Source organism: Platalea leucorodia (genome assembly GCF_965183815.1).
Source record: "Platalea leucorodia genome assembly, chromosome: 5".
NCBI lineage: Eukaryota > Metazoa > Chordata > Aves > Pelecaniformes > Threskiornithidae > Platalea > Platalea leucorodia.
The window spans coordinates 13,839,559-13,862,892 of NC_138827.1; the positions used below are offsets into that span (position 1 = coordinate 13,839,559).

The 23,334-nt window shown below is 42.6% G+C and overlaps 1 protein-coding gene across 1 annotated transcript in view; it reads right to left on the reverse strand.

Annotated features, from left to right (window-relative positions):
- Positions 1-23,334, reverse strand: part of TTYH3 (tweety family member 3) — an 80,283-nt gene that overhangs the window by 27,852 nt on the left and 29,097 nt on the right. The window contains exons 2-5 of the mRNA XM_082313514.1: positions 11,485-11,654; positions 3,877-3,988; positions 3,032-3,252; positions 2,130-2,225 (exon numbers count right to left, since the gene is read on the reverse strand). Coding sequence (XP_082169640.1) covers positions 2,130-2,225; positions 3,032-3,252; positions 3,877-3,988; positions 11,485-11,654 — 599 coding nt within the window. The remainder of the gene's footprint in view (positions 1-2,129; positions 2,226-3,031; positions 3,253-3,876; positions 3,989-11,484; positions 11,655-23,334) is intronic.

Sequence of the window (23,334 nt, forward strand, 5' to 3'; positions counted from 1 at the left end):
AAATTGGACAAATCCCTCCTGTTTCTAGAATAAATGAGGTTGCCAGGTGTAAGCACTGCACGGCTACAGACAGTGGGAGGGAACACTCAGCCCCTGTTAGGACACCTGACTTTGGTTCCAAGCTGCATGCATCTGAACAGCACCTAAACATCCCACACAGCCCCAGGAGAGAGACAGTCACCTGCAGGCAACCACTTCAGAGCAAGAGTTTAGGTGCCTACCACTGCCATGCGAGTCCATCTCTGCACAGGTTTAAAAGTTTTGTTCTGATAGCTGGACCTCATTACTGACAGAAATAGTGGGAAGTGTCTCCTATCAAGCAGACACAAGGCAGAGGGATGACAGAGCAGTGGTGTCAGTGACATTCAGCTAGCACACAGCGGTGGAAAAGGCTTTTGCACTTCCCCAACCAGCACATTAGCTCTTCACCTTTGCTGTCAGTACAAGTACTAGAGATATGTATGCAAAAGTGCTCCTCAACTCCCTCAGGTATGGGGATGCAGACTAATAAGCAGTTTCAGTTTATGTATCCCTGTCTTCAAAGTAACAGGACACTGACTTGCTCTATCAGGGACGCTTTTTCCTTCAGACTTTGAACACAAGTAGGTTCCTCCCACCCACCCCTTGAAGAAAACAAAACAAAAACCTGCTCATAACCAAGATATTCTTTACTCAAACCTAGCGCAAGCATCTCTGAGGAAAGGGCATATCTCTTTTCTGCTACATTTGTCTCATTGAAGACTAGAGCTTTAAAAAAAAATCCATGGGCCTGCATTAAAAAAAAAAAAAAAAAGATCTATCCCTCAGTTTGTCAGATTATTTTAATTCTGAGTAATCCCCATTCTCTGAATGGATCTGTGGCTCATCTTGCAGAAGTAATGGAGCTTCACCAGGCTGACCTCTGTCCAGCACTCTGGAGTAAGATGGCTGAAGGCTTTATTATGCTTTTTCCAAATGGATGCAAAAAATATCAGCCATAGATCAGCAAGGTTCTGTGGTTGTATGACATAAGGACAACATGGCTTGGTGCCTCCAGCTGAGCATAGTAATCAGTTCAATAAGACACATTTGTTGTTTTACTTTAAATGAAGATGACCGGGTCAGTAACTGGTTGCTTGGCTAAAAGATCCAAAACTGGCATTTCACCATCTTGCTTAGCTGTGATACACTTGCTTCTTTATGCCATGTGCTCCCTTTGGGGAATGCCTTAATACAAACTCCTGGCTAACAGGGAATGAGATTCTAATTTAAATCCTGGGTTTACCATCTGTGCATACACTTGGACTTTTGTCTGTATAACCTGCCAGGTATGAAGTCATCTGGCAAATAATAAATCGGAATATGCATTCCAATTATTAACAGCATCACCATGTACCAGGATAAACTCTTGGCCATGTCAGTTGTCAAACTGTCACTGTGTTTACGATAGCGGTATCTTTCCAAATATGCCGAGCTAAACCAGGCTATAAGATAGGGAGAGGAATATTTTTTTGTTGTAATGGGGTCTGAGCATGGCAGTATTTGCAGTACTTTTTAGAAATAGGCATGCATTAATATTGCAGTACCATGGCAACAAGACTCCTCCTCATAACTGTACAAACCATTGCTTGTTCTCAGTTTAACATTTCTTCAGGTGTGATAGCCAAAGGTAAACAAGAGCAGATCGTGACACAAAAAGCATGCTACCAGGTTGTGTAGACACATGCAATGCTTATCTTAGATTAACAAATGCCTTCACAACTGTAGAGAATTAAAGGGAGATTTTTAAAGCCTGTACATTTAAGGGAGTATGTTCACATTACCATCTACCAGCAAACAGAGGCTACCAATGCTACCCGCCAAAAGGCAGACCACCCAGATGAGTTCCTTGTCTTTGATGCAAAAGCAACAGACACCAGTACCATCGCATTTTATAGCTCAAGAACCTTCCTGTGAACATCTCTCATGTAGCCCTAATCCTACCCACAGAGCTACGCGCTACAAAGTCTCTCTATATAGGAGTGGCAAACTTAAGCTGTTCAGTCTCAGAAGTCCTTGAAATCAACTAACAAGAGTCTAGAGGTTTAAACTAGCAGGCACCTGCATTCAGCTGACCTTCCTTTATGCACTGCGCCTAGGTCAGGACTTACCCCATAAGAATGGCCCTGGAGTTTCTAATGAGCCCAAAGAGCACCAGCAAACAAATCAGGACATGGAACAGGAGCAGGCCCAGGTATCCCAGCCACCTGCAGCAAATAAAAATAAAATAAAAAAAAAAAAAAACAACACATAGTCTGCAAAGGAAAGCTGGTGTGTAAAAGGCACGTATCAGGAAGCTAGTGTGACTTGTAGGAAAAACTGAGCCCTTCTGTTCTTCAAGTAAAAGCCACCACTAATGATTAATCTCCAGAGAGCTCTGGATATTTGCTGGATCTAGAGTCGAGGCAGGTAAAAGCATTTACACAACACGCCCAGCATACACAGCTGTTGAGAATGCAACTGGACACCATCAGGTGAAGAACAGGCATTGCAGCTTCTTGAACTTCCTAGACATTTGTTAGAAAATGCTTCAGTTATTCCACATATGTGGATAGAGGTTTTCTTTTGTGGAATACATTGGATGCAATCTTTATTGAAGAAGTTTAACAAAAAGCAATGTTAGGGTATGGTGCTAACGTATGGAACTAGTTCCGTTTTCCACTCTATTTAGCTAATGTGTCATACAACTGCAATGCACTTATTAGGACACAAAAGTAGCCATCTCTGTGGCTGTTTTTTCTCCAGTGTTAGAACACAAGCTACAGATTTTGCACATTGAGAATAAGTTTCCCTTCAGCTGGTGGTAAACACAGTTAAGAAAAAAAGTTGTTGCCATGAATTTTGATTTAAACTGAATGCAATTTTGCTGTAAGAAACAAATCAGCTGCGTGGGCCATGAGCACCTGCAGTAATATATACAGCCCTTGGCTCAGCCACCCAGAACACGCACATCACTGTTGCAAAACAGGCCAAAACAGATGCTACACCCACTACACTACAGCATGCTACACACCTGTACCAGTCATAGAGGTCAATCTGAATTGCCAGCTCCTCCAGAGATAGCTCTTCATTCTTCCAAAAGGGGATCTCAGTTGTTTGCCTGACCAGATGATCCAAGAGACCTTGCAGTTTCTGGATAACATGCAGGTAGTCTGTCTGCTTTGTGAACATCTCCTCCAGGATGAGCAAGTTTGGTTCCACTGTTTGGTTCAGGGCCACTGCGGTATCTAGTACCTACAGTACGGCAAAGAAAAAAAAAAAATTAAAGGACAGGAAGTCAAGGAAGTAAAAGAAGATTCATCCTTACTAGCAAGTTATGGACAGCTTCCAGATTACCAGTCCTCTGTCTGAAGAGGCTCAGACTGCTTACCCTTCAAAAGCAACTTATAAGCATCTGTAAAGTAGATTGTTTGCAAGTAGTCCAATGATGGCATCTCAACTGAGCCTTTAACACATGTACACATTTTGCAGCCATCAAGGTTGCAGAATGATACCATGAAATTAGAGGCAGCTCAGCAACAACTGATTGTACTAAAATTATAAGTTTTACTAAGAGACTTGTCTGCTTTGGCCTGCCTCCTCTTCCGGATGTGGAAGAGAGCTGATCAGGAGCTGTTTTTAAACCTAGCAAAGAGAAGACTTCATTTAACAAGCTGTGTTTGCTTTGATATTTTTGGAAGAGCTGAAGAAAGCACCACTCCATTAATGGAAATTTTAGCACATTAAGCCCAGAGACTAACAAAAAAAAAAAAAAAACACCACACAAAAAAAGGAAGAGATACAGGCACAGCCAGATTCAAGGGAAGTCTGCTCATTCCCACACTCCCCATTTGCTAGCGTGTCTCCCCTAGTGCTTACCCGGTCTTGGACACCTGCCACAGTGCGGTTTGCATGGCGTAGCGAGTATGTCAGCCGGTGAATGCCATCACTGGTCTCTCCATTCCCATAAAAGCCAACAGCGATTCCAGCGCTGCAGAGAAAGAAAGCAAAAAAGGGTAGCGTTAAAGCTGAAAGGCAAGCTATGTAATGCACAGCTTAACCGCTACAGCACCCTTCATAGTCACATCAGCACTTTCCACAGAAATAAGGCGTGTGCCTCCACAAAGGGTAGCTGGGGTGGTCATGCTCCTCAGCAACCACTGAAAAAATTCACCTGTAAACATTCGCCCATGTTTTCCACACAGCCACCAATTCTCTGTATAGCATCCATATGATGAACAGCGGAACACCATCCCTTCTCAATACGCATGTTTTGTTTACAGTAAAATAATGAAAATCTGTTAGAGAACTATTAGAGAGTTCAGATCTAGCCATGGACAACCAGAAATCCAGCCAAGCAGCTCTCCAGCAGCTCCTGCAAGAGCTACCATTGCTATGCCAGGAGATGCATGCCTTCTCTGGACATGAAATACAGATTGTTTTGTTACTTTTTTTTTTTTTTTTTTTAAAGCAGGACACAAAGAGCTTGCATTGACGACTTGCCCATGGTGGTGGTTCCTCTAGATACATTATCCATGCCCTCTTCCCTGCACTGTGAAATATCTATGAACATCATCTATCTTGATTTATCTTCCCATTAGAAGCATTTGTGTCGCACTGATTTAGAGTACTGGGAAGGAAGGCTTAATAACTTACTGGAACAAAAGGCTTATTTATTTTTAAAGCAAGTGAATTTCAAGCTTGCAGACACAATTCAACTCCAGCTGCTTAGCAAATTACCACCTATCAGCCAATTTGCCATAACTGTCCACACATATCAGTCTGCCCCAATTATGAAGTAAGCCATATTAGCTTAAGCCTCACTTAAAGGAGGAAGATCCTGTAAATAAGTTGCAACCAGGAGATTATCTCATCCAAGTCACTGATACCTCTTCTATTAAGACATTGCTGCAGTAACTCACAATTCGTCTTCCCAAGCCCATTTTTCCTAATAACAGAGGAGGAAAGAACTTGTGAAGGGGTCACACAACTAAACTCAGGGCAAATAAACATTACCAAGATACAAATTTCCTATTCTCATGTCATATTTAGCTTCAGAGCACCCAGCATCTTTTCTGGGAAGGTTTTCAAGACACCAAGATTGTGCTTGTGGTAGTGGAAAGGAAGGTGGTGGTAGTGGTTTTGGTGTAAATCTAAAGTTATTCTGGATGAAGCATTTAGTTTCTTCACAACAACTTTGTGCTTGGGTTATAGCACTGCCCTCACAGAGTTGGTTTGAAGGAGGAATAAAAGAGGAAGGAAAAAAGCCAAACAACAGCTTTCAGAAAAAGTAAGTGTAGTGCCTTTGTTTAACAGGAAGGGTCACTAAAGGACGTTAGGCATTCTTCACCACCATCACCACCGGGCTGGGAAATGAAGCCAAGCAGGCAGGCCAGAGTGGGCTTTGTCTAGCTCACAGACCCTTGCACAGATTTGCTCTGGCACATACATCAATTTGCAGTCCAAACAACTGTTTCTGCTCTCGCTCTTCTCCTGCGAGAAGACAGCATCCATCCCTCCTTTCCTGGGCTCATCCAATTCAGAAAGAATGAGCAGAACAAGATAATTCACCTCGTTGCACTTCTACTTTCTCCTCATACATACAAGAAATGGAAGCAAAGATCATGCACTGGAAGCAGATCCACTATGAAAAATCTGTGTCAGCCTCATGCTTTCTCCAACAACTGAATCTCCATAAATCATAGAGAGCTTGGCCCATAAAAGCCTCAGCTGAAGAGTCTTCCAGGGACAGTAGGCAGCCTACATCATATGCAGAAAGAGAGGCAGCAGGTATGTAACTCTTAATATTTAGTGTTAATAAAAGAAATAGGCCTCTTTCTTCATGAACACCATTCCTCAAACATTTTCCTAATGCAACTGATGCTGATAATTACAGAAAGAAAAGCCCTCTGCATTCTTCCCTGGTTGCAGCTATTATCAGAGCTTGATAATACATGCCTAGAATGCATGGGGGTGGAAGGCATAAAAGAGACACACGCACCCCTCCCCCTGAACTAGAGAGATTACAGATCCAGAGCTATGCCCAGGATAACGCAACTCAGCATCCCATCACAGCAATTACAAACCTCTGGCTTGAATTTCCCCTTGTCTTATCAGAGCAAACAAATTCAGACAGACCCTTTCACTCTCCTAAGCAGCAGCAAACTTCAACAGTTGTTTCTACTATAGACACCAAATAAATTCCAGAACATTCTTGACATTGAATATGCATATCTGACCTCTTTAATTGGTGAGCGATTTTTATTCAGCCTGTTACAGCTACTAAAAGCCTGTTCTTTCAGAAAAGGCTTGGTAATTGCCAAAAACCTGATGCTTAGCTCTCAGTATTCCCAGCACAGTAGCAGTGTTTTGGTGGAAAAGACTCAAACAGCACTCTGAAGTAGCAGCAGTCATCTTGTCCTTAAAGATGCAGCACAACTAGGTATATTAGCCAGTTTACTCCAAGGTACCATTTATGAAGTGCTAGCAACTACAGGCAAGTGACTTGAAACTGGTTACCCTATTCAAGGCAGAACCACCCCAGCAGCCATCCTCGTAGGCTTCCTATCCAGCCCTTCAGGAACCACAGCTTCAACTGCCCTTAACCCTTTAGGCACAGTTTCCTGAAAGAAAACACTAGACCAACAGGAATTGGGATAAAAGCCATTTAATTCAACAATTCCTCTAGACATGCATATCGTACATTCACTGGAAATTACAGAAAAAGCATTAATTATTCCATTACTGCCCAGCAAAAGCCAGCTCTTCATTCTCACCTGCGCTAGCAAGAGCCACTTACACAGCCATTCCTTCTCCTAGGAGCAAGCTATACAGTTTTGTGGCAGTTCCCCTTTCTATCATGCTAGAGAGGGAAGGAAACCACCCCCAAAGCCCAGAAGCCCAGGCTGGGGGCAGCTGCCTGGACCCACGCTGTGGCTGAGGAGGGGGCAGAGCTGCAGGGCAGGCAGCGGGGGAACTGCCGGTGGGGGAAGAGGAGAGAACCACTGCTGTTTAGTTTTCTGTTTGCATTTGGCTTCATCTAAATCCAACAGTTGTTTCAAATCCCTGCCTACACACACTGGTATAAGTTGCTATTGTTTAAAGCAGATTTAAGGATTTACACTAGTTTTTTAACTACCTTTTATTTGATTAAAGGGAAACAGAGGGACTCCTCCTATTTAAGTGCATTCTTTTAAAGTAAAAATAGATCAACTCATCTTATCCCAACAGCACAAGTCCTTGAGGTCAGGACAAATCACATGGCTTCTTGCACAAACCCCAGGAGGCTCAGTAGCCTAAGATACAGCAGATCTATCTCCCAGTACAGGGTGACAAAATCATTGCCCAATGGGGAAGCCTGCATTTCTGTCACGCAGAGCGGATACAAGAACAGCATTCCTGAATGACACAGCTTTTTTCCACCCTAGCACCCTCTGGAAGATACTCCAACGCATGTTCAATGCTTCTGTAGGAAAGTCATCTTGACTTCGGCTATTCTTGCTTCTGTCGCACTCCCCTACCTAGCGCATACACACACACACACACACCCCCCTCTCTCCTCCTGAATCCACACCATCCCATCCTCAGCTCTTCCTCCCAAACCTACCTTTGTCAGTCTCCTGTCACTTCCGCTACCCCCACCTCTCCCTTGCCTTCCTTCTCACTTGTATTTTTGAATAAAAATCTTAGAAAAAAAAAATAATAATAATCGATCTACCAAGCTCTTATGGGCCATTTAAAAAGTTGCTTCTGCTGTTCAATATTGCATTTAAAAAGCCACTTGGCTACTCAGTCATTCTGGTAAGTTTTAGGAAACCCACTTATGTTAAGTCAAGAAAACGGCACTCCTGAGATTAACATTATCTTCACCAGCGCACACTCACAGAAACACGCTAGAGACAGTATGCTATACCAGCTCTTTAAAGAGTTACGTGACATGAGACGAAGAGCAGCATGCCATGCTTTCTACGTATTCCTACAGATACAACAGTAGGATGTAAAGTACTGCAGGTTGTGTACACACCCCTGAGTATCACTTTTCAGCAAGACTCAAGAAATTCAAGTCTGGACAACAGCTTTGCTGTTGTTTGTATGCAAGAGTCACATGGGCTTAGGACATCCCCTGATAAAGAGCCAGAAAAGAAAAATCAAGTCTAATTCCAAATTAGCTTGCAACGCGACCTGCAAAAACATGTTTTCTGGATTATGCAAGGTATGCATGAACAGCAGAGCTCTACTCTGAATACAGGGAGCACATACATGCCTTCTGGTGGAGAGATCCTCCTGTTGTAATACCCGCGCACACAGTGAAAACCCCTCTGGGTACCCAGTCACCAGTCTGGAAAGATGAACACTAGCCATTCACATCACATCCTTAGAAATTAATAATCTAACTACACCAAGTCATCTTTAATTACAGGAACTTCATAAGGAGAGCCCTTTTTAGACTTCATGTTCTCAGGAGGAATGTTAATTTGTCTGTCTAATTACCATCTTGCACTTTCGCACCAAGGGAAAGCGCTATTACTGGCACTTGAGATAGCAAGTTTTCACCATCTATATGTACCCATTTCTTTCAGGTACCCTCTCCATGAAGCTTCCTACACACGTTTGGAGCTCAGCTCCCTTCTGAGAGAGTCAGGGTCACCTAACTGGTGGATGAGATGATTTATAAGACAACTCCCCATACACAGAAATCAATCAAAATTGGTAAGGACTAGAAATGAACTAAATATTCAAGGAATAATCTTGGCAAATCATTCCTGCAGCTTTGTGGCTAGAGCAACTGGAAAGACTCATTAGAGAGATATTTTGTTGGAGAGCTCCTGTTAACCAGTTATGCCTTCCTGCTGGCTTAGCATTCTCCCTTTTGCTCAGCAGGAAATATCGAGTCATTAGGAAACAGGGATCCATAGTACTCAGCACGATTCAGAGTACAAACAGCCCTCTGGGATTAAGTACTACCTAGATAAGCATCTACTGGGGACAGCTGGACTTAACCAGAGTTAACTAGTTCTCAGCTAGGAAGACAATAGTCCACTTCATGGTATTCGGACAGACCAGACCAGCTGCTCTTTGGAACCTCTCGCTGCTTCAGCATCCAAGCTACTTCTTTCCCCCTGCGTACCACGGTGCAAACTGCCTCCCAGGTCAGCCTACTGTCAGGCAGACATTCAGAATAGCCTTATTCCCCATCGCTCTGAAACATAACAGCATCTGCCAGTCTGGCACTTCTGTTATGTGGAATGCACAGCTAGGATAGGATATATCCAGTGGACTAATCTTTAACTGTTGGTATCTAACTGGGACTTCCTGCTAGCAGGATTAGATTCTGTGCTTGTCAGAAGCCGTATCTGCAAGCCCAGCCAGACGCTAAGCACAGAGCGCCAAGAGGCGCTAGTTCGAGTGCACTGTCACGTCCAGCTGCTCTAAGAGGAGCAGAAAACCGATCTTGGCTTTGCAGGAGAGCAGCAGCGCTTGGACAGCATCTTCACTCACCACGGATGGTACCAATCTGCTATCGCTCAAGCGCGTCAACTTTAGAGTGGAAATTTAAAACTTAATTAAAAAAAGTCAGGACAAATATTCATCCAATATCACTGTAGATTCAGATAGAATCTTAGTTTTAAGGATACTCCTGCATTTAATACTTGCAAAAACAAATGGTACATCAAGGATGAGAACCAATGGTTCAGATTTTGAGGAAGCCTACACAGTTTTCCAGCTTGTGGACTTTACTGGGAATTGCATCAAGTTTACCAGAATTTATATGCTGACCTTCCAATTTTAAATTGTCTCGTGCATGGTCTGGGAGACATGCAGAATACCTCCTTCTCACCCTTTCTACAATTAAACACACACACAACTACCACACTCTGCAGCAGCTGTCTTGGACACATATGCTGCATAACAATAGCTAACAAGAGCCTGTAGCAGCAGCACAACTATAAATAGCATCAACTAGAGCTTCTGTAAGAAAGGGTTAGGACCACAGCACTTCCAGTGGATTGGAATGGATGCAGCTGAAGCTCCTGAGATCACTAAAAAGAAAGGTGAATGAGGCCGAGATTTCTTCTTTTCAAGGTGTTCTCTGGTTTGCCTTTCCATTCCAGGCACCTGTTTGCAATCAGCAAAGCACAGAAGAGCTCCCTGCAAAGACGGCAATATTGGCTAGGGCACTAGGTCTCCTCCACACTGAGCCCCTGCCTCTACAGGAAAATCCATCCCCAGCTGCTAAACTCACAACATAATATCTGTTCTGCAGTGTTTGTTCCAGTACTTCAGGGGTTTTCTATTCTTTTAAGTATGTGCCTCGGAAGAGCAAATACACAAAAGCATTAGCAGCACAATCTAGCCCTTGAACAGCTAAGCCTGGCCTTCAAGGAACATGCTCACCTCCAAAAAGATCACATACCAGATCCACCACCTATCAGCAGGTTAATATGAAAAGCAAATCACAAGACATTGCAAAATACAACTGCCTCATTGATATCTCTTTTCTGAACAGGGGACTGCTCCCAGACCTGCCAGCCCTGCAGAGGGTCAACTAAGACCACCTGGAGTCTTGGGCAGAGTAGATGATGCTTGGAATTGGTAGAAACGCAGTGCTCAATCTCAGGGCACACATCCATAGAGCTCAGAGTATTCATTCTGCCCAAGTCAAAACAAACTAAGTCCAAGGCTCCTTCCAGAAGTTTGCACACATGTTCCTGCTTTCAGATGCCCCATCATTAACACTCTAGGAAATGGGATCCTCGTCTGTGTTGACTAAAAAAACAACCCAAACAACCCAGAAAACAAACAAAATGTAAATTCTCTCCTTTCTAACTTCTTCTGCACATACTCTCCACTAATTAGAGTAATTTTTCTTGTTTTTCAGAAACCCTCCTTTTCACCTCACCTCCAAAAGCTTCTATTACTCAGTCATAACATGAAGTGTTGCTGACACTAGCACCATTGCTAGAAACCCTTGGAGATGGCACATTAGTACAGATAATGAAATGCAGCAGTGTCTTACACAGGCTGCAAAATCTGAACATCCGCTCCAGTCAAACACCAATACTTCCAAACCCAAAAGAAGCATCTGTGCCTCTTTCTTCCTAATCTACTCTCCCATGTAGTCATTCTTTTTGGACACTGGATTCTAAGAAATCTCCACCTAGACCTGATAAATACTGCAACTGTATCCATCCTATTTAAGCGATAAGCTCCTGACAACGCAGTGTCCTTAATTTACCACTTGCAAAGTATCAAAGAGCAAGGCATTAGCTATTCCTTTTCACATTGCTTAAACCATTAGGCAGTTCAGCAAGTGGCAGAAAGGAAGAAAATACATTACAGATATTTAAAACATACATGTAACAAGTGGAAAGAGGGATACTGCCAACATTCACTAACTACAGACACAGTATACCAAGTATGAAAACGCACGCACAGGATACACTACCCCAAATAACAGGGAAGATCCTTTTCAGGCATTGACCGTACCTGCACACCAGGGTTGCGATGATGACACACCATGCCGTACAGCAGCAGTCAGCATTTAGATGTTCTTCGCTCTTCCGATGGCGGCAACACAGCCAAAACGAGTAGAACAAGAGAAAGAGCAGGTCCAGAGCGAGGCAGGAAAGAGCGATGCCACCCAACAGCAACAGGGCCTGCGGAAAACAGAGACGGGCATCACTTCTGAGCACGGCACAGCCATAGCAGGGGATGTGAATCAGGGCCCAGATGTCTGAGGGCTCTGCAATAAGACAGTGCTGAAGACATACCTTGAAAACAAGTTGTTTTGTGGTTTTTGTGTATTTTTAAAATATAAACAGGGGATTTTTAGCCCCAGTTTCTCCCCTCTCTTCATCCCACTTGATGAAACCACATCCTGTACCTAAACAGTAAATAGCTGAGCCATTTTGTCTGTCCCAGTCTACAAACAGCCTAAGTGAATCAGAGAGGGTTTCTTCTTTACTCTTGATCAGAGGTCAGCAGATTTAAAGAAAGAAAAAAATAGTTCAGCCAGCTGCCTCTATCTGTACAGTTCTTTAATCTTCATGAATAAATATGCAGGCTTATTCATTAGAAATCCAAGTGCATGAGTGGGTTTGAAAGGGGGCGGAATTTATTATACATGCGTGAGATTGATTTTATAAAAATGAATCCCCATGCAATGCTTCTGTTCAAGGTAGACCTAGAATAAATGCTAAACCCCTCCATATACCATCCACATATATAGGTACAACAAACGTGGATGCTACAGACACACTGGCTTGAAGCCATCACAAGCTGATTTATTGTGTTATACCTATTTCTAGTCAGATGTTCCTAGGAGGAAAGGGAAGCAATAAGTGTTTAATTTTATTCCAATTTAATTTAACTCCCTTCCAATTTCTTTTTATTTGTAAAATCCTGGGTGAAACCCAAAAATGGAGAACAATTTTGTTAAATAAAATAAATTTTAAAAAAATTAAAATCCATTCTAACACCAAATCTAGCCACACTTTCCCACATGAATGAATCAAGTAAAAGGATGTTATTTTATCCTTAAGGTTTTTTGGATAAACCCTTGGCAGTGGTGACAAATGCCAACTTATTAGAAGTGATTTAAATATCTAGAAAGGGCCTAAGTCACCTACTGCTGCCCCAATATCGGGAAGACAGACATGGATCTGTATCAGCAAACCTAAAACAAAGGTTTGTTTTTTTAAATCAGTATCTCTTTTCCTCCTCAGGCAGAAATTCCTTAAAGAACATTTATACGCTTCCTCCTGATTGAAACAATAACTTCCTCCTGGTCAAAGAAATAAAAGAAAGAATGCTGCGATTAAAGTAAGATTCTCGACAAAACTGGTGACCATTTCTAACAGGGTCTGGTAATAACTTGCTCTTCATAGGCTTTTCTTCTCCTTCTTTCCCCCGGGTCTGCTCCGTAGGTACTCCCTGCTGAGTTATTATCTGGGAAACTATACAAGCCACACAACGTACTTTTCAGCCAAGCAAACATCAGTGTGCACAGACTATAGGGCCCATCAGCCATACATAACGAGATGCACACTAGTTACACCTAGCTGCTGCATCACAGATACTCCACGTAGCCATGTGCTGTTTGCTTTCCCAGCCTTAAGAAACCCACCCAAAGCCCATCAAGCACACTGGGATGGGGGAGCTTACAGGTGCTGCTTTCCCAAACTGAACAGCAGAAACCTGGTCCCGTTGTAGAAGGTGAACTTTGGGATCTTTAATGAAGAAGAGCAGGGGTTGAAGGGAAAAAGCCCTATCCCCCTTTCCCATGATTACGCCAGATGGTGTGCACACTGTTTGAGTTCCTGAGCAGAAAGGGGCCTTCGAGAGGGAAGCTGCATTCAGAGCCCCACATTCTCCCACTTCTGAAGGCCTGCCATGTACGAGCACTCAATACTAATTTAACTAACACATTCAGCGTACCAAAGCTCCTTGGGGATATTCTTTATTTTTTAAACACGTCAGGCAGCTGTAATGCAAAGCTTTTCCTGCACTGCTTGCCTGCACTTCTTTCTTCACACCCTCAACCTTCCTGCATATGCTAAAAGGCATTACCGCTGGAAAGACAAACCCAGCTGAAAACACCCTCCCAGCAACTTTTTATCAGCAAAAAATTCACACTGCAGCTCCATTTGTAGGAGAACAGCCCTCATTAAAAGGAGAAAAAGGAAATACTAAAAAGAGAAAAAAAAATAATTAAAGACTACCATGCAGCAAGCAACCTGAAGTTCTTGACACTTAATATATGCTTTATATAAGTCCTTTCCAAAAGGACTTGGCTGGCCAGTACACCATGATCTGCGTTTCATTTTCCAGAGAATATTTGTTTTCCATTAATGGACATGTGCCATGACAACAAGTGAAATCATCCATCAGAGAAGTTATTAATCTTTCTGACTTATGAGTCAGTTTAGGACCCAGAGACTGGCTGGCAGTGAAAGCCTGGTCGCAACCAAAGATATGCCTGTGCCTGCTTGTCAGGATTAAATGACCGTATTTAAAAAAGGGCGGTTGAGGCTGGATAAACCCGCAGACACTCTATCCTGCAACAGTAAATCTAGGACTCGGTTATCCAAGGCCACGTTATCCTGAGTAAATGTAAAATTATGCACCGGGCCTTTTGCCACAAAAGAGCATCAATTCGTCTTCAAACATTTGCTGAGCTATCAGAACCTTTATAGCAAATGATGCATGAACTGCCCTTACAGGAAAATGGAGACAACTTCGAAGAGCAACATTTTACCACTATGTTGACACTAATGGCAGAAGTGGAGACAGAGCAGTCCCTGAAAATGAGTGTAAATCCAATCGGTATCAGCCAGACTGGCAGGAGACGAAGCTACAGTGTTAAGAAGCACTTTCAAAATAAAAGTTAATGGCACACATGGAAGTAACCACGAGCAGCATTGCTAGCTTGGAAAGGCACCATGAAACCTGAATACACTCAGTCTTGTGCAGGGACGGTGCTCAACAGCCTGCTGCAGTGTTAATTGCCCTTCTCAACTCCAGCATGGTTGCCAAGATTCATGGTATTTACTTTCTCAATGGGAGTAAGAAGCCAAGAAAGGGGCAGAAAACATCTAGGTCCCCATGCACAGAGAGGGGCACCATCACAATAAGAAATACAGGGCACAGCAAAAACATCTCCTGCAAAAATACCCAGGGTTGGTTAGTTCTTCCACATGGTATAAGGGTACCCATAGGCGCTGATATTCTACCTAAGGACATATATGTAGATCTGCCTTCAGTTAGCACAATCCTTAGTCTCCAAAACCATGCTTTATGTTACTGTGGATTGATTCAACCAATATACCTGTCTACTGGATGAAAAATTTCCATACAAGACAGCTGGCTTCAGCTCTCAGACCACAAGTTCCAAACTGCAATCCACAGCATTAGTTACCTGAACATATCTCTGATCACTGTGGTCCTGGAAGGCCAATTTTAGCTGCTGAAACTGCACTTAAGGGGATATATACTCCATCCCACCCTACATACACAGTCACAAAGAGAAGTGAACATGAGAAAAGGATATACAAGATACATTTGAGTATGTTTCCTTAGAAGGGAAAGCCTAAATAAAGCCACAAAGCACTGTAACGCAGGAGGTAAATGTTGGGTTGCATTCACTTAAGAGTGTCAAGGTTTAGCACTGCCTTCAGTGCTGTTTGTTCGTCACTTGACTGTACAGAGGAGTGTTGGTTTAGGGACACCTCCTCACACCACCACCTCCCCTCTGCCATGGAGGTTAGTTGGCACGAGACATCCTGGCATCAGAACAGGTTTAGAAAGTTAATTCTGAATACATGAATTCAAAATAATTCATGTGTCTATTAAGTAAAAGTTTTACCAATCTCAACCTATCCAACTTCCAATTACCACATTCTTTAGACCTTAACCATATTAACAGCAGCATGGCATAGCAAGCAGCTCTTCACATGGAATAGATAATAGCACTGCTATTTTACTACTAGTTAGAAAGACCATTAAAACCTCAGTAAGGAACTTGAGAGCAAAGCTGAAGCCTTCAGGTGGTTCCTGAAAAGCATGCAGTATCACTTTTAATCTTCCATCAATAATTTTAAAGTTATTTCATCTTAAAACTTCATAATTTCAACCCACAGGACAAAATAGCTACAGCTTTTGAGCATCTCAACAACACAGCTGTCTTAATCATTGCCAGATTGAGAACTGTTTATAGTTTTACCTTCAAGTTAGCCTTTGCCAAAAGAAAGCTTTCCACTGAATCTACAACTAATGTTCCTTCTGGATTTCCATGCAGCGACTTGAGATTGTGATAATAAAACAGAGAAAAGAGGTTAAAGGAGTGTGGGAAGAGAAAAACGTTCACCCAGAAGAACAAATGAAGCAAACTGGGCTGCTGCCAAAGGAGCACTCATCTCTATTTATTCCATGAAGGACGGAAGTCGTCTTAGCAAGAAAAGAAACTGCTGTGGGATAGTGTCATGCCTACGCTCTTCCTACACCATTGTTTTGCAGACTTCAGGACATCTTCAAGAAGCTTATGTACTCATAGATGATAAGTAACTATGTCCTACCAAACTGATTTTTTTTTTTTTTTTGTCATGCTGGCAACACGAGGAACACACTCTGACCCCTTCATCAGCTTGTTTGAATATCCTGTGTGTTCAGAGACTCGATTTTCATTTCTGAAAAATGCTGTATGTGGTGTTTGTTAAGATACTTAAGTGTCTCAGGATGTCATTCATCCCACAGCCTCTACAGAAGGATGCAGGCTTTGTAGGGAACGCAGCCAACCATGTATTGGCAAATGTAATGTGGGGGGAGGATGTAGAAACCACTGCTGATCTCAGCACTAAACCATCCATATCTCCTCTGCCCGGGAGACAGGCCTTCCCAGGCCAATTACTGTACTCAACACAGTAAAGGAGCAAGGCTGGGCAGGAAACGTGCTGTGGAGAAGGCTTTTCCCACGGTACTGAGATGTACTCTCCTTCGTGAGGGATCCCTCAGCAGCATGGAAGAGCACCATGGAAACAGAGGACAGGTTCCATCATCTCATCTCCTTATACAGACATCTCCCAGAGAAAGCATGCTGTTAAAGGAGTGCAGTAGATTTTTATTTTTTATATATATAAAATAATATATATATAAAATTATATATATATATTATATATATATATATATATATAATATATATATATTTAGGGCAAGTCCAGACTGGAGCAAGCAATGTAGGCCAACACTTTGCCTTTAGCTTTTTTTTTGCTATTGGCTTTCCTTTATGGAAAAGAGAAAATGCCAAGGATCATGTCATGCCTTTTTTTTTTTTAATCACCTTAAGACAATACAGCAGACACATTAGAACAAAACAGATCTACAGTTGAAACATCTCCTAGCATGACTAGATAGCTTCTCAGCATTGAGGAAGCTAGCCTGTTTGTTTAACTAACTTGGTTAAATGGATTTGAGCTATCTACACAGGCAAGGGCATTCCACAGTTAATTGGTATTAGAGCTGTGAACTAAAGCCACTTTAATTACAAATGAGTGTTCACACAGGGTTTTAATGTAGTTTAACTAGAATGGCCTTAATTCAGTGTAGTTTAATTCACTTTAGTGCATTTAAAGTGGTTTAACTAATCTACTTTGAATTTATTCCTCCAGTTAATTCAGATTAATTTCTCAAGTGCCCTTGTGCAGGCAACGACTGAGAACAAGGCTAGGTTGATTAAAGATTCATCATAATTTCCTCCATACTAACATTCTGACCCCTTATTTCATAATTAAAGACTTTCAACGCTGCCTTTGTATTTAGTCCGATTCACAGAAGCCACCAGTGCAGAGGACGAAAACACACCACCTTGCTGATACTTGGTTTATTGCAGTAACCAACACACAATACAATTATCACCAGAGTTTTGAGAGCTGCGGTTAAACAATAAATAGCACAGGTGTGTCTGCACACCTCAACTTCCACAGGTTACATGGGGGGCAGGTGCTAGAATTCATCAGAGCATCTCATATCATAAACCAAAGAGAGATGGAAAGCACTGAATAGAAAGGATTTGCTTAACAATTTGGTTGGATTTTTTTTTCTGCCCATGAATGCAGATCTAAGCCGTGCTAATCAGCAGTGAACACTGGAGTCCTATTGGGTTAAAGTCAAATAACAATCCATTTATTCCCTTAGCTGTTACCAACTCAGCAATCTCCATCTTACACAGCAAGGAAACATTCCCAGAGGTAAGGGGGTCCTCTAAATTGGATGTTCTTATCTCTAGTTTCTCCATAATGCTGGCTGCAACCCTCTATGCACTACAGCGATGAAAAGAATGAGACACTCTCACCAAATTCAGTTTCCACTGACAGGTCCCCACAGACTAAATCTTTATTAAATGAGGCTTAGCTCAGAACTGGCAGCTTGTCAAATGAGCATTCTCGCTGAAAAGGCGGATTTCCTTTCTGGGGATTCTGCAAATTCCCTTGCAGGGCTCTACAAAAACCACCACGGATGCACCAGTGTTCATGCAGGTCTTTGCCCCAAATCCCAGACCAGCAAAATGTGTAAGGAATCCTCTTGGGAGCACGCCTTCAGATTTAGAAGTTTACTCCTTCCTAGTATTCCCAGTTGGACAAAGTTAAAACCATTAGTTAACTTTGTTTAAAGACAAGAATCAGATAAATATTTGGAATATTGAAGCGAAGGGCACTGAGAGGATAGCTGGAAGAATTCGGTGGCTCTCCTACACTGCTCACATCCACGTTCAGGTTGCCCAGCTCACCCATGGCAGATCTGCACAACTTCACCAGACATTCCTTTCCCGCAACAGATTAGCTCACACATTCCTGCCCGACAGCAGCTCCTCTACTCGAGGTCTTTTAGAAGCAGCTTTATTTCCTTGGTTAGGAAGCTGTATCATCCATTAAAGTCTTAAAACACAATCTCCACACAAGGTAATTTTCCAGCAAACTGGATAATGGAAAGAAACCCCATGCTATAAAGGAAGTATGAATTTAATGCTCCTACAACTCAGGGATAAGCAAGCACTGCCTGCATTACCTGGCTCAAGCCCAAGTGCTATATAAATTCCCATGCCAAGACAATTCCCCATCCCTAGCTCGGCAGTGGGAGCTCAGCTATGCTCCTGCTGGCCTGGAACTCCCTGAAGGCAAGACGTGGCACTGCCAAGCTGCCTGTTGCATGCAAGCAGGGACCAGGGCACACTTGCACAGCCCAGCACGTGAGCTAGGCAGCACTGCTGTATTAAACAAAAAGGCAGGAAATGCTTAGGCCTGAAGCCCAGTGACTTAATCCAATTTCCATCCTTTTTCCCTTCCCCCTCCTACAACGTGGGCTCTCAGAGACAATACACTTCATTTAGAGGGGGAAAAAAAAAAATCTCCTATGTGCCTATACTTATACACTATCACACATAGCACTGGGACACTGCATTTTTTTTTATCTAGTATTACGACCATGCATGCTCTGTAGCGGACGCGAACCTTAAGGATTTTCTTTCAAGACTCCAGCTGTAAGGAGTCTGTGTTTTACTGCGGGCTAGCTGCTCTTTAGCTGTTGCTGTTTCTTATTAGATATGGTTTGCAAACCCATACTGCTCCTGTTAATTTCAGGAGTTGTCCACAAAGGTAAGGTCTTTCAGTAGAGATGATTACATGCATCGTCTACAAGTCTGCTGTTCCTCTGTAGGACCTAAACCCTGTCCTTTCCAGGACTGGATAGGTAATGACATGGCACCGGTTAAGATTAAATGCCATATTTAGGCTCACAGCAGCTTCTTGATCTCAATTATCTCCTCTGAAATCAACCAACCAAATTGGAAGAGATCAGCTACTACAGAGTTTGAAGACACTGAGTTCAAGCCTCAGCTCTGATATCCAGAGCAGGAAAGGCCTGGCAAGGAGGTCACTGCAAGCTGCACACACCATGCATACAGCCATCAGCCTGCTTTGAGAGAGGCTTTCACATGCCATTTCTATTTGGAAGAGGATAAACAGGGCATTGGGGAGGGAGGGGAAGGAGAGCAGGAACAAGCAGAGCCACCCCTAAGTAGAACAGAAAATAAAAACTTGTCCCAGTTGTGGAAACTTTCCCCAGAGGAACATCAACCCATCAATGGGATTAGCCTGTCCTGTCATCAGGGATGGCAGTGTTTCCATAAGCATGACTGCTGTAGATAAGGCAGTGCTGCTTGCTTCTGCCATTATTTTGCATTATTTTGAACTTGCTGGTTTGTCTTCAGTGATACAGTATCACATCACTTGTGTTAGTTAAGAAGTTTTGCTGGGCAGAGGAGATGTATTTGAATTTCTTAGCAGCATATGCATTCAGTTGCACAGACGTGCAGCACAAGCCCTCTTCCTCTCACTATACTTTTCTGGCATCTTCTCTATGCAGCTCGTGACTTGCAGACATATCAAAGCAGCTGAGAGGAAAACTGTTCAAGTATGGCCACTTCCCATCTACCCTAAGTGATAAAAAACCCACACTGAGTTTCCACATTTGTCTCCAAAATTTCCACATGAAAGAAGTTCATTTTAAGAGAAGATATTTTTAACCACCATACTTGGACTGAAGTGATTCTGGAAAGCCAGGGCAGGCTGCCTTTCACAGGTTTCCACTACGGGACTGCGCATGGTGTCTCATTCCCTTCGCAACATCACTGCAGCCTTCCACTGCCAAGTAATTTTGGTGGGACTGTAACCAGGATTTGGTGAGGCTCGCTGATCAGGCCCAAACAGCTAGGGAAGCTCATTCACTTTGGGGAGAAGTGCAACAACAGGACTAACAGAAGCAGCAACTTGAGCTTGGTTCCCAAACACTGTGTGCAAATAACGTAGTCCAGTGTCTACTCAGACCTACTAAGCTCATTTTTGAGGATACTCTTCAGGGTAGAGCAACGATTTACGGCAAGACTCATAACTGATCTCTGAAGAATATTAAACACCACCACCCCTTCCCCCCCCCCCCCTCAAATCAGTTATACCTGGAAACAAGGGATTAGTACTCCTTGCAATCAGAAGGATTATGAAAGTGTCCTGACTGTAACACAGAACACAGAAAGTATGAAAAAACTTAAGAGATGGAAAAAATTAAGACAAATGTAGAAAATATGATCATCGCTAGGCCAATGGGGTTGCGTCCTTGAATCATTTGCAGAACGATGTCTTGCCTAGAAAATTCTCAATGGCAACAACTATGCAGGCACCATTTTAATCCCATTTATGTCTTAGGAGTTTTTGTGCCATGCATCTACTGCTGCACACTATAAACTCAGGCATAACATTTGCTGCATTGAACCACAAAAATGATACAGAGTAATTTGAGAGAGAGTCCAAATTGGAATGGAAACTCCAATGTCAAATTGTTACTAATGTTAGACTTGAAAGGCAACTTAAGATGCCTGCTAACGTTTATACAACTTGTTTCATATCATTAGCACCATGAAGAGGTCTTTTTCTAAACAGCAGCTATTAGGAAAATGTTTAAGCCACAGTAAGAAGCTCTAGCATACACTTTGGCATTTGGAGGCACCTGAGTTTAAAAAAAAATTTAATTAGGAGGAAGAGTTACTTTCTGGCCAAGCTAACAAATCCACTGCAAATGGCTTCATAAACTGCTTCTATTAGCACTGAATGGACAGGAAGGTAAGTTGCTATAATTGGGCTTCTGCATTTATACATCAGAGACAGGAATGGGCTAGATTGGTGCTACTCAGGTGTCTTTAACATCTCCATGTTAGCATCCATGTCCAGTTTGTGCTCAGTTTGCAACCTGAAGTCAATCTTCAAAATCAAAAGTGAGAAGTTTGGAATGACAAGAGAAAAACAATAAAAATGGGGCACTGTATTTCCATTGATATTTACCCCATTCAGCTTCACTGGCATTTGTCTACACAACTGAAGCAGGCCAAATGGCTGTTTACACAGCAAAAACCTACTGTAGTTCATAATACACATTAAGCCTACTACAGGGTGAGAGAAGTAGCGCTCTTGGTTACATTAGCAAATTACACTGGTCTAGCTGCCCTGATGGCTGACCTCTGGGAGGGGATAAAGAACAAAATCAAAGGCAAACTGCCCTACATCTTTAAAAAGTCACAGCCCATTGTGCTACAGCTAGCAGTCCATATGACATCTTTCTTAAAATAATTTGTATTTGAAGTCAGCTTTAATGCAGTATATCAGTCATGTGGAGAGGCCGCAAAGAACTGGAAAGGGCAATATCCCATAGGGATATCTTCTGTAAGTTGGGGAAGGAGGAACAGAGACCTCTGACCCATCTATTGACTGTGGACCTGAACTGACCTCCTTGCACAAACAATGCAAATGTGCCATTTAACTGTCAGAGACAAACAAGTGCCACGCTTCTCACCATAAATTTACTCCAAACTTCCTCTTTGAAGACTATTACAGTTGGGGTAAAAAAAAAAAAAAAAAGAGGAAATCTCTTCCTTCAACTTAAAGCTGTGCACTTCCCTCCCCCAAAAGAGGCTCATTCACGTGCAGGAAACATTTCCACATCTAGTCTTCCTTGGTTTTATTTTGGTTTGGGTTTTTTTTTTTCCCCCCCTTTTCTTTCTTTAAAGGAAAAAAAAAGTGTGCTCTCTCAAAAAAAAAAAAAAAAAATCAGGGACAAAGACAACCAATATTCACTATTGAGAACCTTCAAACCCAGGAAAAAAAATACCATAGAGAGACTAACAGAGGAAGCAGATCAAAAAACTATCCAACCTAGCCAAGACCCACCACAGTCACAGCTGGAGCCTGTGTTTCTGCACCACTGACAAGACTGGGAGCGTCATTAACCACTTCTCCGCTCAGCACTGCAGTCTGCGCAAGGGAAGCTACAGAGCTAAGAAAGGCCTCATGCAGGCTCCTCGCCAAACGCCAAGAAGGGATTAGGGCCTCCGGCAGCTATACTGAAGGGAAATACAATTTGAATAGAGATGCTTTCTTTACAGCTTTCCCCATTAAGCAGTGCAGAGCTGCAGATGGCCCTCTCAGCAATCAGGGTAAAATCAGATGCTGCCCTCTCAAGAGCAGCGTTCTGGCAAGCAGTCACAGCCTTACCCCTCCACTTTTGCTGCCCAGTCGTCATGCTGATAAAAAGGGGAGCACACGCTTTTTAAATTCACCTCCTGAATGCCATTCATGAGAACAGGGAAACAGCTAACAGTAGATGTGCATATAGATTAAAAAAACAAAACAAAACAAAACCTTGCAGTTAGAAGTCAAATATGGTGCCACAACATGTATTTACAGAGGGCATCCCACTTTGCGGCTTCGGGTCTGAGCATCTCTTCTCACAGTTTCTCCATTTCCCCATGGGGTTGAGGGAAGAGGGGAAATTGTCTCAAGTAAGCAAAGCTATTCAATTCTCTTAGGGTTTGTCTGCCTGCAAAGCTGAAAGTTGTCATGGACCACTGGCCTAAAAAAAATTTAAAGTACTGGGTTTATATCAGCTATTCAGGGACAAATATACCTCACTTTTAGCTTCCTTTACTACCAAGTTTGGGGAATACATAGGACACGGGGCTATTTTGCTGTAATAGCAGTTATGTTAGTTACAAGAAGCAGGTGCTTGCCCCACTGTGGCCGCACAGGATTTTTTTGTTAGCTGCTCTGCTTTCCCAAGACAGATGCATCATTTCCACTAGAAATCAATGCACTTTAGTAAACTAATATACACACAGCCCTCCTTCAGACATCCTTCTATCCTGGTCCCAAAGATCAGTGCTGGTAGGATTCCTCGAGCTCCTGCACCGGCATTCATTCATTTATCAATTCTTCTGAACTGCATCTTGAGATTGATTTTACA